The sequence below is a fragment of the Arvicanthis niloticus genome, chromosome 28, assembly GCF_011762505.2.
Source record: "Arvicanthis niloticus isolate mArvNil1 chromosome 28, mArvNil1.pat.X, whole genome shotgun sequence".
NCBI lineage: Eukaryota > Metazoa > Chordata > Mammalia > Rodentia > Muridae > Arvicanthis > Arvicanthis niloticus.
The window spans coordinates 8,231,433-8,246,231 of record NC_133436.1 but is presented as its reverse complement, the minus strand read 5'-3'; the positions used below and the strand labels follow the sequence as shown (position 1 = coordinate 8,246,231).

The window sequence follows — 14,799 nt, the reverse complement described above, 5'->3', positions numbered from 1 at the left end:
GACTTGTCACAGATTTCATGTGGTGAGGTCTGTACCTGAGGAATTTATCTGCAAGGGCCGAATTCCATCAGGACACTCGTGGGAAGGCGGGGTTGGTTTTTGTAAAGTGTTAGTTTTGAAGGGATATGATTGGCAACGGCTGTTAACAAGAGCTACCTTCAGACAGCTTTCCAAGAGCAGAATTAGAGGTTTTCTGTTGGCTTCCTACAGTTCAAACCGGAGCCCAGCCTCAGAGACTAGCCACACTGGCAGTGGGGAGGCCTGGAGTTACAGTTAACTTGGTGTGAAAGGAAGTTTGTCTTCAGTCCACTTCAGGAGCACACGTGTGCAAGTGTAGGGATGCATGCATGGCACACATGCTGGCCGTACATGTCTGACACTTCAGACTGGAACTTCATCCATTTCTTTTCTCTTACATTACACTGTCCTGGCTTCAGGGGGCATCCTGTTGGCATTATGAGTCTATCTTATGGGCTTACATACGTTTCATGTGATACATAGTATGCAGTGCATTCATGTGTTTGTGTGTATGTGCGTTTGTGTGTGCACTCATATACATTCTCATCCTGGGTTGCTTTTGTCTTAGTCAGATTACTATTTCAGGGAAAGAGCCATAATTTGTTTTTAAGAGTGCAAGGACAATTTTATTAGAGTTTCAAAGGAAAACCTCAAGGCTGACCATCTTTAAGGCTCAGAAGCTGCCTGGAGAAGGAAGATGGGAAAGAGAAGGCCAGCACTGGGGCTAAGCTGGCACGGAGGGCAGCTGCGTTGGGGGAGAGGAGCCTCAGACAGAGAAGAGGCCCAGGGTGTGAGGAGAGCGGGCTGAGAAGAGAGGGCAAGAGGACCGGAAAGGTCGCACTCTGCTGAGCAACCAGAAGCAGATGGCTTGAGGGGCTGCATGCTGCAGCTGTGTGAGCAGCTGCCCAGAGCCTGGTTTTCAGGTCCACTAGCCAGGCCCCATTTCTGGAGTGACTGACCTCACCACTGACTCAGTCTTTGATCCCAGTCTTCCGTCTGGGAGACATATGTAATAGTGCATTCCTGTCTACCCACAGAGTTAATGAAGCCTCAACAGATACTCATATATATATATATATATATATATATGTGTGTGTGTGTGTGTGTGTGTGTGTGTGTGTGTATGTATATGTATATATACACACACATATATATGATAAAATCTATATGCATCAAATACAAACTCCTTTATTTTTAGGATTATTGTTACATTATTTTTTTCCCATAAAAGCCATGTATAAATCAGTGTGGGCTTTTGTTTATTTTAAAATATGTTGTGTTATCTTTAATCTCTTCCTAATAATGGTATTTTTGGAGGCATTTGAGTTAGTGAGGGCCGAGCCCAGCCCCTCAAACAGTACACAAGCCCGTGTGCCCCCGCTTCACTACTGGAAGCCTCCAGATGGCCTGTGCAGCAGATGGGGCAGAGCGCATGGCTGTTATGCATTCTGCCTTTGTGGTTTCTGATTGATCTCATTGATAGGCTTTATAGAAAAGAAATAACAATGATTTGTGGCATTTTTCCTATGTTTGACTTTATATCTTTATTCCTTATGATTAAATTACTTCCAAGCAGTGTTCGTCAATAAGTTTTAATAACCCTTTGGAAACATGCTTTACAAAACACTTTTCTCCTAAAGCTTTAGTATATTTATTGTTTAAAAAATGTGCAAACTAGAAATAGTCTGCTCTGTTTATTTTAATAACATGAGCAGCATCCTTGTTAGTGGCCTGTTTGAATTCGGTGATTGTCACTCCCTAGGGCTGCAGACTGGCCTCCCCAGGAAGCACCCAGACCCCATAGGCTCTCTGCAGTTTGAGAATGGGTTACCCGCCAGAGTTCAGGTAGAAGGCACTCGTCTGCAGCTTGAAAGAGTCTTCTGTGAGAGACTCTCAGGTCATCACTTATGTAAGTCCACGAGATAGACTCATAATGCCAGCAGGATGTCTCATGAAGCCAGGACAGTGTAATGTAAGAGGGAAGAAATGGATGAAGTTCCAGTCTTCCACCCTGTTCACCAAGAGCTGACCCAAGGTCTTTGTTGCTTTCTCGCTTATCTTCTGGTTCCCTTCTCCTTTGTGTGGAGCCTACTTGGACTTTAGGCCCCTCTGATGTCTCTCACCTTGCTGTGATCTAAATTCCCAGGCCGAGTGTGTCTGATTACCATTACCACATAGCAGACGAGGCTCCCTGAGGGAGCACAGTGCTCAGTCTCCAGTACCTGCCCTTCTGCAGATGCTGTCTGTGAGCACAGTACCTCTGGCCTGCCCACCAGGGACTGAGCATGACTGCCGTGTTAACTCCTTCCAGACTACCTCGAGGATGTCTTCTGTGTGCACACGGGGCTATAATTACCTGTCCATCACCCGTTAGCAGGAGCAGTGCCCTTGCTGTGGTGCTGGCCTGGCACCACCTCTTTACCCATATTTTAGCTTTCTTTTTTTTTTCCTGGTGAGAGCCCCTCTAGTGTATGCCCCTTTTCCTAAGAGGGCTAAACCTGGAGCCACCACATAGAGTTTAAGCATCTTCCTTTGTACCCACCCTAGCCTAGTTAGCGCACTTTCCCAGCGCTCCTCAGTGAGGCTGCATGTATGTTAGTGTATATAAGATACTAACACTGCTCGACTGCCTTTGCCATATTACCACGAATACAGATGAAGTGCTTGGTTACTGTCTTAATTACTTTCCTGCATTAGAAATTATGTAATTATGTTTAATGGCCAATAAAGTCCTGTTTGTCTTTGACGGTTAAACACTATGCCAGTATTTCCTGTGACATAGGAAACCCTGAAAAGGCTGTTTAGCTTGGACACGGCATCAGAGACTAGGCTGCCGCTGAGTCTCACCAGGTGCCAGACAGCATCACTGCTCCAGTTTACCCCGGAGGAAACTGGCTTAGAGGGGAGGTAACCTCCAGGTCACAGTGTTGTGGATTGTTGGGCGAGTCTGAGCTACCAGACTTAAAAATAGACCCGTGGTTTCCAGGCCAGGCTACACATCAGCACTACCCAAAGAGCTTTAAACACACACACACTTCTGCCCATCCTGGAGAGCAGATCTTCTAGTGTGGGATGCAGGACCGATGGCTAGTACAGTGCAGATCTGCGACAGCTACCCAAAGCTCCAAGGAGGGCGTGGAAATCTTCCTGCTGCCATGAAGTGTGTTCCTGTGAAGCTGCGGGGGCCAAGCCGTTTGATTCCAGTCATTGCCTGTCTGATTTCATAAGTAAAGTTACAAGAACTTTGGTTTAACGGCAGCCTCGGAAGCACACGCTTGCTCATTTGCCTAGAGGGTTTCTGTTTTAAAACAGATTTATGTGGGGGAAGCTGTGCCCCATGGTTTTGACAGCTGTGAGACAGCTGAATCAGACCTGACAGCAAGATTGAGTTGGAAGTCACAGCTTCCTGTGCTGGATCCCATGGTGACAGCATAGCAGCAGCACTGTTGGGAACAGAGCCAACAGCAGCCACTGACTGAGCAGTGTCCCGTGCCTGAGGAGAAGGAGGGTTAAGTAATTTGGTCAGGGGCGCACACACTACATGTACAGTACCAGGACATGAGGCTATGCCTGTTCTTGGCTGCGCTATGCTGCCTCCTAGAGTTAACATTTTGTCTCCCATGTTGTTAATGAGAACGTACCTATACATATGCACGTGTAATACTACTTTTTAACTTAGCGGTTAATGTTTTAAATGGGAGGAGTTCCTCTGAAACCCTGCGTTGGGGGTTTCTCTTGGATCACTAGGCCTCACTCCCACTCAGGAACTGATGTCTGAAGCTGACCAGTAGCGTAAGAGCTAGTTCACCTCAGCCCCTCCCACATCCGCCTAGTGTGTGCTGACTACTAGGGTCCATAGAAATTTCAGCTTGTGATGGCATTCTCAAGTAGCACAGTAACAAATCTGAGAACCAGGGACTTATTGATAATAGAAGTTCAGGGGGTCGGATGTTTTCTGGTGCTGTTGAGGGAGCTGGAGAATCGAGGTGTTCACCATTAACTTACTGGTCAAAAATTGGCTCAGCACCCCTGTAATGCAAATGCAGACCCAGTATTGGCCGATACTAAGTAATTGGAGGTAAAGGGTCTTCTACTCAGAACTGGCGGTTTACCAGGGAGCTCAGTGTGCAGTGGTGGATGCGACTGGGTAACCAAGTGTGCATTTGCAAGATGTGTGGATTGTGAGAAACATGCTCCCCGAGGCAGCCACAGAAAACCCCTAGAGATGGCATTCTGGTCTCCTCTTGAGGAGAGTGAGTCATTTGTCAGGGGTTTGCCTGTGCAGAATTAGAGGGGGTGGCCACAGTCAGCGTGCTGTAGAGTTACCAAATCTTCATGGTTGATGTGGTCAGTGTCTGTGTGGATATTGGGCCTTGGTGCTAAGTAAGAGGGCATGATCTTCACAGGCACTAGTGCAGCACTGAGTGTCAGCTTAGAAGTAAGACAAGCCTGGGGCAAAGCTCTGTGGGGCAAGATGTCAGGGTCAGAAGATGCTGTTGGAAACTAGTGTGTGTGGCAGGAGCTAGGATGCATGGAACGTAGAAGCACTCAGGAGATAGATCCCACAGAAATCAGGTACGGCAAGGTGGCTGTGGACACACACAGTATCTTGAGAGCCTCACTATGCACTGGAAACAGGCGTAACACAGGGACAGGGAGCCATCTTGAAGAGGGTAATTGACATGAATTGTCCATCTAGTCAGCAGCCAAGGTTGTTTGTAAGTCAGCTACTGAGTCCTTGAAGGTTGTGGCTGTGACCATCCGACACAGATCTGCATTAAGCTGCCTTTGCCTGCATTTGCTCCAAAGCATCAGGATGAGAGACAAAGCAAATGATTTCTAAGTACCTTTCCCGAGGTTTGCTCTACTTAATCTGTATAAGGTGAACAGAGAGAGAGAGAGAGAGAGAGAGAGAGAGAGACAGAGACAGAGACAGAGACAGAGACAGAGACAGAGACAGAGAGCACACAAGTATGCATGTATGTGTGTTGGTATAGGTCCTCATACAGGCAAATACTTCATACTAAGCTCCACTCCCTGGTCCAAGTCTGTTTTTAAAATAAAGAAATAGCCCGAGGGCTACTAGATACTTTGAGAACCACATAGCTAATTAAATGATCCAAAGCTAGACCTTCTGACTTTTGAGCACTGATCCCCCCACCCCGTCATTCAGCTATGATAGCTCAATGATGACAGTCGAAATGAACTCTAGGGACAGTGCTTGCACGCTGTAGGGTGAAGGAAATCCGTAGAAAGGTACCATGGGTGGGTCTTGGGAATCGGGCTGAGCTAGGAAACCCCTAGAGGAGTAAGCAGCCTGCCGCAGGGCCAGCACATGAACACACCGAGGGCCAGAGGGGTCTGTGTAGGAGCAGTGGGGAGAGATGAGGGCACTGGGGGGGGGGCACTAGGCCGGGTCAGTCTTTGGTAGATGGGGACATGGCCCAAGGTGACTAAAGGTGACCAAAGATCTCACAGATGCAGAACGAGCTACAGTTGGAGATGCAGCAGGTTGAGGCTTTCAAACTTTGATGATCTCACTTAGAAAAGGGTCAAGGTTTTTATTGCTACTGCTGCTGCTGCTGCTGCTGCTGATGATGATGATGATGATGATGTCAGAGGCTTAAGAATGAGGGGAGAAAGCTCCAGATTTCCTGCTTTTGGGGGAAGAGCTTAACAATTTGAGTGGGTAATGATACTGTGGGACTCCCAGGCAGCATGAGGTGACAGGTGACTGAGTGCAGCTGGGGTTAGGGGCAAGCTGTCTTCTGCAGTATCAGGAAGTGTGACTCCAAATGGATGCAAGGTTGGCTGATTTTTATTCTCACATAAACAGCTATTTAGGAGTTTTGTATTATTTTTTTCTTGTAATTTTAGCAACTCCTTGATTTCTCAGTCTAGATATAGCACTGTGCGTAACATGTCCCAGGGACTGGGGCTCTGTGTACATGTTGAGTTGTTGGCCATCTTTGTCATTTTAGAATGAGAATTTTGTAGACACGTCAGCAGGTTGTAGCAAAACTTATAAGCACAGCTTCAGGCCACGTCCTGCGCACAGCGTTAATCTGTCCTGAACTTTTGCCGCAGTTCTCTGACTTTCCAGGTCCCATGTGGGGCTCGGATTATGTGCAGTTGTCGGGGACGCCTCCCTCCTCAGAGCAGAAGTGCAGTGCCGTATCCTGGGAAGAGCTGAGGGCCATGGACCTGCCTTCCTTTGAGCCCGCCTTCCTGGTGCTCTGCCGGGTCCTGCTGAACGTGATCCACGAGTGCCTGAAGCTGCGGCTGGAACAGAGGCCTGCCGGGGAGCCTTCCCTCTTGAGCATCAAACAGGTTTGTGTCCAACACCGCCTAGACAGGCAGTCGCGGCTGCATCACCACCGCCTTCCGTCATGATTTCCTTCCTCAGTTACTGCAAACAGTGAAAATCACGTCTTAGTGTTTGTTTTTACTACTCTTTTGGGGGCAATCTAGAATGTTCTTCACCTGTAGTCCCCAAAGATAAGAGTGTGTTTCAGCTTCTTTACCACTCACTTCTTAAAAGTATGAAAAAAGGCTGTCACTTGACTCTGTCAATCCTTTCTGTGAGTCCTAGTGACTGGCAACAAAATTCCTTTTTTACTTATTTTTGATGCTCCTAGAGACCATGCTGGATGGCATGTCACTGAGCTGTATCTCCAGCTTTCAGATTCATCCTTAAAGACAGTTTACATCCAGTCTGTTTCTTTATTCTGTTGGAGGTGTGTGTAGGTAGGGAGATGGCTTAGAGTGTGCCAGGACTTCCTGCTTGCTTAAGCAGCCATTGCAGATTCAACAGTAGGGTCCACTTTTCCTTCTGAGCTGTGAGCTTCAGGTGGAGTCTTCGCTGTATGGGGCTGCATTTCAGGAGCAGCCGTGGGGCGGCTGGAAGCGGTTTCATTGAACAGTAAATGCCGAGGAGCGAGGAGCGCAGTGAAATCTTTCAGGCCCTGTGCTGTTAACGTGTTGTCATGGACTATATAAAGTAAAGCCATTCAGAGCCTCACTCCACCTGCTGGAGGCTGAGTGGCCCCGTGGCTCTGCGAATCATAGGTCAATGCAGTTGAAAAAAGACAGGTGAATCAGGTCACACAGCAGGTCCAGATAGGACATGTGTTTGCTTGTTTGGTCAAGTGTAGACCAAGGTGACTAATGAGGTCATTTGGGAGTAGGCTTCTTGTCACTTGCCACTCCCCTTGACAGTCCGCACCATCCCAGAGCTGTTTCCACATTAGCCTCATGGCCTTTACAAGGTTCATGTTTGTCATTGTCTTTCTGGCTCACCTGGCCATAGCTCTGCCTTGTTCTCTGGGTTGCAGCAGGTAGCTGAGTCTTGCTAGGCAAATACCCATCTTAATTCCTCATCAGATACAACCCTGTGAGACAGGGTGGAGTTGACTTCACCAATGGGGCTCTCGTACAGTTAAATAGCAATTTATATTAATACACTTCAAACAGTGACCAACAATACTAGGATTGTTGTGTTTCAGGAAAAAAAAAGAGAGAGAGAATAGAAATTTTCTATTACAGAAATTCAAGGATCAGTAGTGAATACCTACATGGCATTTAATATAGAGAAGTGGGTGCAGACACTCTTAGAAGATTTGACTTGTAGCTACAGTTCTTATACCAGGAATAATTATTTGAGAAACATTTAAGGGCTTTTATCTACAAAAGCAATCTCATTTCTTGTCTTAGACAAATTGAAAAGCATAGAAAATAGCAGGAATTAATCCCTGTTCTCCTGGTACTCAAGAGATGAGCACAGAGCATGTGTGTCTCCATCCAGTTGTTCTCCTTGCACACATACACTTCCTGTGATATAGACAAGAGAATGAGTTGGTGTGTGTTTGTAGTGTGTGTGTTCGTGCACACACATGTAATTCTCTAAAAACTCTCTCAAAGCAAGACTTCAAAAGGCTCCGCAGGGGTCAGTGTATGTACACACGCTTGTAGGGGAGAGCAGGTGCATCCCTGATTAGTTCTTGAGTGCAAGTGTTGTAGTGAGTCTGAAAGCCACAGCCTTTGTTTCCTAACCACCACCCTGGAACCGACTGTGTAGGTCTGCCCGCCTCAGTCCCTGGCCTGTGGTTGGAGAGCACAAGCTCTGATGGTGGGAGGAGCTTCTGGGGTCGCCTCACCTCTGCTCTCCTCCTCCGCACATCACCTGCCACACAGGAACATTGCACCTTTGCCATCCTTCTCTGTTTTCCTTGAGTTCTCTCTAACTTCATCAGATTAAGTTTAGAGTCGGCTTGGTTTGCAGCTTCTGGTAGTAGATGAAGCCACACACCGCACGGAGTAGGTAACTACACTACATCACTCAGAAGCCACCGTTTTCTGGGATACGTTATTTAAATCTTGGATTTGGTTAGAATTCCCATTTTATGACCTATTTTCCCTCTTCTTCCTCTTGTCTTACACTATGCATTGGTAGAAGTGGCCTTATCAAGTGACACTCGTTTCAATATGAATGGGTTTGTAGGGTTTACCTGGTGGAGCAGTGGCTTCTCTATGACAATTCACCGTGTTACAGATGGCTGAACTGTTACACACAACAAGCTTCTTGGGAGTCAAACCATTTCAGGTTCTTCAGAGGCAAGGTCCCTCTGGGACTCCTGGGGGCTGATTTGTGAAGACTGGCAGCCTGTGTGGCCAGGGTGCGTGGGTGACAGCTGTGTCCATGGCGTGTGCTCTTTTGCAGCTAGTGCGAGAGTGTAAAGAGGTCCTGAAGGGCGGGCTCCTGATGAAGCAGTATTACCAGTTCATGCTGCAGGAGGTCCTGGACGGCTTGGAGAAGACCGACTGCAACATGGATGCCTTTGAGGAGGACCTGCAGAAGATGCTGATGGTGAGGGGGCCTGAAGATGCTGATGTTGGGGGCCCTTTCTTGGTCTGTATGTTGTTAACCATCACACACTCCTAACTGACAGAAAAGTCATGGTGGGAATTGAGAAATACTAAAGCTGGTGGAGCACATGTAGTGGAGATAGTCTCAACCTTAGATCAGTAGAATATTCTAACCCCATTTCACAATAAGTGTAGAAGAATTTATGTCACAAATGTGGGCCACAGGAAGAGTTAGCAGGACGTGTGCCAGCTGAAGTAAGTAACCAAACAAAATAAAACATTAGCGTCCCAGAGGAGCCATGTCCGTGTTCATGATGATAGTTTTTATGTGTTTTTTTTTTTTAACATTATTATGCTTTCATATATTTTGTGATGATTTCAGTTACTCCACAGGAATCTGAAAGGTTTTTGAATGTATTGTTGCTGAAGACTGACACAGCTGAAGAGTCCTCATTCAGCAGGCCATGGACTGGTCCTGTTTCCCAGCATGCCATGCTCTCCCCGGTCGCTGCTCTGGCTCACCTTTCTGGTTTATATTGTGTGTTAACAGGTCAAGTTATAAGTTGCTGGATTCTCTGAAACTTGTCATTTTATATTTTTGTTTTTAGGTGTATTTTGATTACATGAGAAGCTGGATCCAAATGCTACAGCAGTTACCTCAGGCTTCCCATAGCTTAAAAAACCTGTTAGAGGAAGAGTGGAATTTCACCAAAGAAATAACCCATTATATCCGGGGAGGAGAGGCGCAGGCTGGAAAGCTTTTCTGGTAGGAACCTTGTGCTTGAACACCTTCCTTCTCGTCCCTCCCTTGTACACATACAAGTGTCAGGTAGTGTCTGTGTGAGCAGAGGCTCTCACCTGGTTGGGTTTGCGCCCTAAGGGGCATCCATGGTGTTTGGAGACATTCTTTATCACATCAGAAGGGAGGGTTGCTGCTAGCTCTTAGGCAGTAGAAGGCAGAGTGCTGGGGGTCCATGGCAGGCACAGGGCAGCAAAAATAAAATAAAATAAAAAAATAAAAAAAAAAAATAAAAAAGCATACTCCAAATGTGGGGCTTGAACCTGGGATACATTATGAGTCAGGAGACTTGAGTCCTGTGAGGGTGGAATACACTGGTGTATTTGAATTTGGTGGGGATTCCCAGAACCAAGTCTTTCTGTTTCATTGAGAATGGTTTGGGAATGTCCTTTGTCTCTTTATAAACTTCTTACATACTCTGAAGGAGTAGGAATGGAACTCGGGTGCTTGAGGAAGGAGCAGTCCTGTCTGCTTATTCCGGGGAAATGAGCATCCCGTTGGATCAGGCCTGCTGTAGATGCTTGCAGGTTCCCTGAGTTCTGACCCTGATATAGGATGAGGCCTGTAGACCCACTGCCTTGTGCTGCTGCTTCTGTGGCAGTATGCCTCCTCTTTCTCCTCCTTTTACTACTTTCCCCCTTTTCTGTGAATCGTTTGCATTGGTTCAGCTGTGCAGGGCACTGACCCAGCTGTGCATCCCTGCTGTGAGGTGTCCACTGACCCAGCTGTGCATCCCTGCTGTGAGGTGTGTGATTGCCTTGGGACTTTGGCAATCTCTGTCCCCTCTTAGTGTCAGAATTTTGTGTCTATCATTTTTGGTGTCTCAGAATCCTGTGTCAACTTCCCTGCAAGGATCTCAGTTCTTAGGCTGCATCTTCATCTTAGTGGGCAGTGAGCCCGCTGGCTTCCCAGTCCTTCAGGTTGCAGTCCTGGTGATGTCCCTTGTGTTTTTTATCTTCAGCTTTAGAGGCTCTCACTTAGTGTTAGCCTGTGTCCTGTTGTTCAGGTGCCCTGTGACCTCACTCCCTTCAGTTGCTGTTTGTGTCTTTGTCTCTGCTTGTCTTTCAAATTCCCAAAAGCAGTCTCTGGACTTTGCTTTGTGCCCCTTGTTCTGAGAACAGCTCCCAGAGCTTCACTGCTGCCCTCCCTGGACTGCCACCCCTGGCCTAGCTCTGTGCTCTTCCCATCCAACGTAGCTCCTCCGTGGTCCTGGCTACTCCTGAGCTTTGCTTTCAGCCCCTTGCACCCCCATCCCCCGACCCCAGGATGGATCCTGCAGTCTCAGCACCAGCTATACACTGCTCGTGTCAACAAGTCCGTCAGACTCTTCTTGTGAGCACTCGGCAGCTCCAGGCATCAGGGCTGCATTCAGTCAGCCTTCTCATCCAGTGTGTGTGCTCACCTCCTGGACGTCACAGTGCAGCCCCAGCAGCCCCTTCTATGCTCGTGGGCCGGGCACATGGTGCCTGCTGCCCCACATGGACCACATGTCCCAGTTATTTTCATGATTCATTCCTCCACTTCCTGCAGACCTTTCTCCTAGTGTCACCTTCCTGTCGCATTTAGAAGTTCCCACTCACAAGTACTTTAGATTCATTCCTGTTTCTTTCCATCTAGTAGAGGGCTCTGTCCACTGTGCTCACTGTTGCTTCTGTAGAACAGGAGCCAGGCTTCTAAATAAATGCATCCTGATGCCTTGTATGATATTCCGAAAATTCTCATCAAGTCACCTTCCCAACCAGATATTTTAAAGCCCACCTGCTTTAATGGCCGTGTGATTAAACTAATTTACATTAAACCCAGGCCCTCCAGAGCACAGCCCGACCCTTGCTAGGTGTTGTAGCCTGGTGAGCATCTCTGCGTTTTCCTCTCAGACGAGGTTTCTTACCTTCTTCAGGTTCTTTGTCATTCCCAGACTTTCCTCCCCTCCCTTTCGGATAATCCTAACACTCGGCCTTTGCTTGGGATTGGGGTGGTGGGAGCTTTCTGTCCAGGAGAGGCTTTGCTGCCCCGTTTCTTTCCCATCTGATGATGGGTGCGTCCTCACCCACTCTCTCACCAGGTCATCACTGCCTTTCCTTGAACATCGTCGTGGTCAATAGTGATAGTGAAGGGTTGCCACCGTGACTCGCCCTGTTCTGTGTGCTTGTGTTCATTAACACTAGTGTGTAAGTGGTCTGTTCACTAAGAAAGTTGAGGTGTAGAGAGTTGATCTTCACCAGCTGTGAGCTGTGAGAGATTACCTGGAGAAAAAGTTTGGAAACAGCTCTGCTTCAGTTTCTGTTGCTTTCCATCGCATCATTTGGTTTGTTGGAGGCATTTATGCCATCTTGGACATTTAAGCAATAACATTGTGTAATCATGTGGCTCCTACACACAACTTACCACTATGGTTTATACTCAGTGCTGTGTGTTAGAACAAAGGTGGGCTGGGCTATCGTCTAGAGTTCTGTGTTTTCTCCTCAGTCATGTGCTAAGAGAAAACTCCCATTGGTCTGTAACTGTTGCGGCTGACAGCTGATTCTCCTGCTTTGCCATTTGTCTGTCCCCAGTGACATCGCAGGGATGCTGCTGAAATCCACGGGGAGCTTTCTGGAATCTGGCCTGCAGGAGAGCTGTGCTGAGCTGTGGACAAGTGCTGACGACAACGGTGCTGCTGACGAGCTAAGGTTGGCGTCACACCGGCTAGCCGTTTCTTACCTCTGGATTCTGGACAGGGATGGATGGGGATTGCCAGTGATCTTCTGGTTGTGGCTTTATGTGAGAACTTTACAGGCAGGCAGACTTTAACACGATAAAAACAGTGGCTATTAGCTGAATATGGCTGCAACAACACTCCATGTTTCCTGGAGTATCTTAAAGTGCTATGTTTTTGTTCTTTCGATCCCTGTAGCAGCCTATGCTGCCCTTTAGTGCCATTTGGCACATTTCTGTTGTTTATGCTTGGCGTATCCCTTCTGTTGAACAGTAGGGTAAATACACACGCTGGCTCATCTGCTGGATGCTCTTCACCGGCATGCTGGTTCATGATACTGAACCACTGAAACTCTACTCCCTCCTTCTGTCTCTTCCTCCCTCTATCTCCCTGTCTCTGTCTCTCTGTCTCTCTGTCTCTCTCTCTCTCTGTGGGAGTGGGGGTGGAGCCTGTAGCTTTAAACTGTAACTGAAAAGTCACCATGAGAATTAAAGAATGGAAGCATGTACTGGGCAGCAGCTCTTTGGATCCTCCACTTGCCTGCCAGAGATGAATCTTGAAGTTCTCTGTGGAAGGGCATTGGTGCTCCACTAAGCCTGCTCCGTGGTGTCCTACCCTTGTGATCAGCTGTGGTGGCAGCACTGTGTCACCCAAGTCAGCGTGAGCCCCAAGGTGGTATTAGGGGGGTAGTTGTAGTCACCACACAGCTTAAATTTCTTTTCAGTTATTATGAGCCCTTCAACTCTAAGAATGTGTCATCATAATGTCTAGAAAATTAAACATACTGTTACTTGAGGGATATTTGATGCCCCCTACATACACTGCAAGTGCTCACGACAGCCATCTGAGGATCAAATGTCTGAGTATTTGGCCACATTCTCAGTAACTTCCTGTTCCACTGATGAGGTCCAAGGTGCTGTTCACACTGTGCTTTGACATTTGCTACGTGTTTGTTACTTGCTGCTCTTGTACCCGAGTGCCCGGTGGGAACTAACTGAACTTCACCCTGGCAGGAGGTCTGTCATCGAGATCAGCCGAGCCCTCAAGGAGCTCTTCCACGAAGCTCGGGAGAGAGCTTCCAAGGCCCTGGGCTTCGCTAAAATGCTGAGGAAGGTGAGTCCCCACCTGAGCGCCACTACCCTTCCCCCAGGTTCCATCTTAAAGCTGATTCTAAAGAAGTTTCTGTCCTGCGATCCTAGGACCTAGAAATAGCAGCAGAGTTTGTGCTGTCTGCGTCAGCCCGAGAGCTCCTGGACGTTCTGAAAGCAAAGCAGTATGTTAAGGTGAGTCCCATGGTGTTCTTGGAGTCCTTTATCTCTGTTGCATTCTAAAGGGCTACTCGTTCATAACATTCAGAGTTAATGTTCTGGGCTGAGGAGGCTGCACACTGACCTTACCAGTTCACAGAATACACTTCCTCATACTTCTTACAAATGCAGACAAAGAATCAACCTCAGTGTTATTAACTTAGTTATTTAAGATATATATCTTAAATATGTAAGTGCATATTTAAGATAGTGACTAATTGTGACTAGGAATGGTTTTAGTGTCTGCATTCAGGCCCTCTGCGGTTCACAGGTCATCTTGGTCACTGTCATAGTTACTTCTTGGGCCTATCTCTGTCCTCTTTAAGTTGTTCGAGATTTATCACTTTGAGGCCTGCATACGACGTGTCATTGGCCATCATATGCCAAACCCAGCAAACCCAGTCTTAGGGTTTCTATTACTGTGATGAAACACCATGACTAAAGCAGCTGAGGGAGGAAAGGGTTTACTTCCTTCATACTTCCACAGTGTTGTTCATCACTCAAGGAAGCCAGATCAGGAACTCACACAGGGCAGGAACCTGGAAGCAGGAGCTGATGCAGGGGCCATGGAAGAATGCTGCTTACTGGCTTGCTTCCCCTGGCTTGCTCAGCTTGCTTTCTTATAGAACCCAGGACCTCCAGCCCAGGGATGGCACCACCATGGTCTGGTTCTTCCCTCATCAATCACTAATCAATAAAATGCCCTACAGGCTTGCCTACAGCCTGATCTTATGGAGGCATTTTCTCAGTTGCGGTCCCCTCCTCTTCAGTGACTCTGGCTTATTTCAAGTTGATATCAAACGATTTAGCACACAGGGGATGTGTGACGTAGGGGTGGCTGCTGTGCAGCTGGCCCCTCTACCATGACATCGTATTCCGTGTTCAAGTGACCCCGCCTCCTCGAACAGCCCAATCCAGGCACACAGCCGTGAAGAACTAGCTGTTGCATGTGGGACAGTGAAGCAGTGCCCTGTGCCTAAAGAACCTTCAGTGCTACTGCCCCAGCTCCTCCTAGCCCCTCCCTTCCTCCTTCACCCTCACGCAGCTGAGCCACTTACAGTTCAGCTTGTTGTTGGAACTAATGCCCTCTTCCTCACATGCATCCTCTTCCTTGA

General features: G+C 47.6%; 1 protein-coding gene across 2 annotated transcripts in view; it reads left to right on the top strand.

Annotated features, from left to right (window-relative positions):
* Map3k4 (mitogen-activated protein kinase kinase kinase 4) overlaps nucleotides 1-14,799 on the top strand; it is a 90,436-nt gene that overhangs the window by 49,371 nt on the left and 26,266 nt on the right. For both annotated transcript variants that reach the window (XM_076926650.1, XM_076926651.1), the window contains exons 4-9: nucleotides 6,106-6,348; nucleotides 8,738-8,884; nucleotides 9,492-9,649; nucleotides 12,235-12,351; nucleotides 13,391-13,490; nucleotides 13,577-13,660. In XM_076926650.1, the coding sequence (XP_076782765.1) occupies nucleotides 6,106-6,348; nucleotides 8,738-8,884; nucleotides 9,492-9,649; nucleotides 12,235-12,351; nucleotides 13,391-13,490; nucleotides 13,577-13,660 (849 nt within the window). The remainder of the gene's footprint in view (nucleotides 1-6,105; nucleotides 6,349-8,737; nucleotides 8,885-9,491; nucleotides 9,650-12,234; nucleotides 12,352-13,390; nucleotides 13,491-13,576; nucleotides 13,661-14,799) is intronic.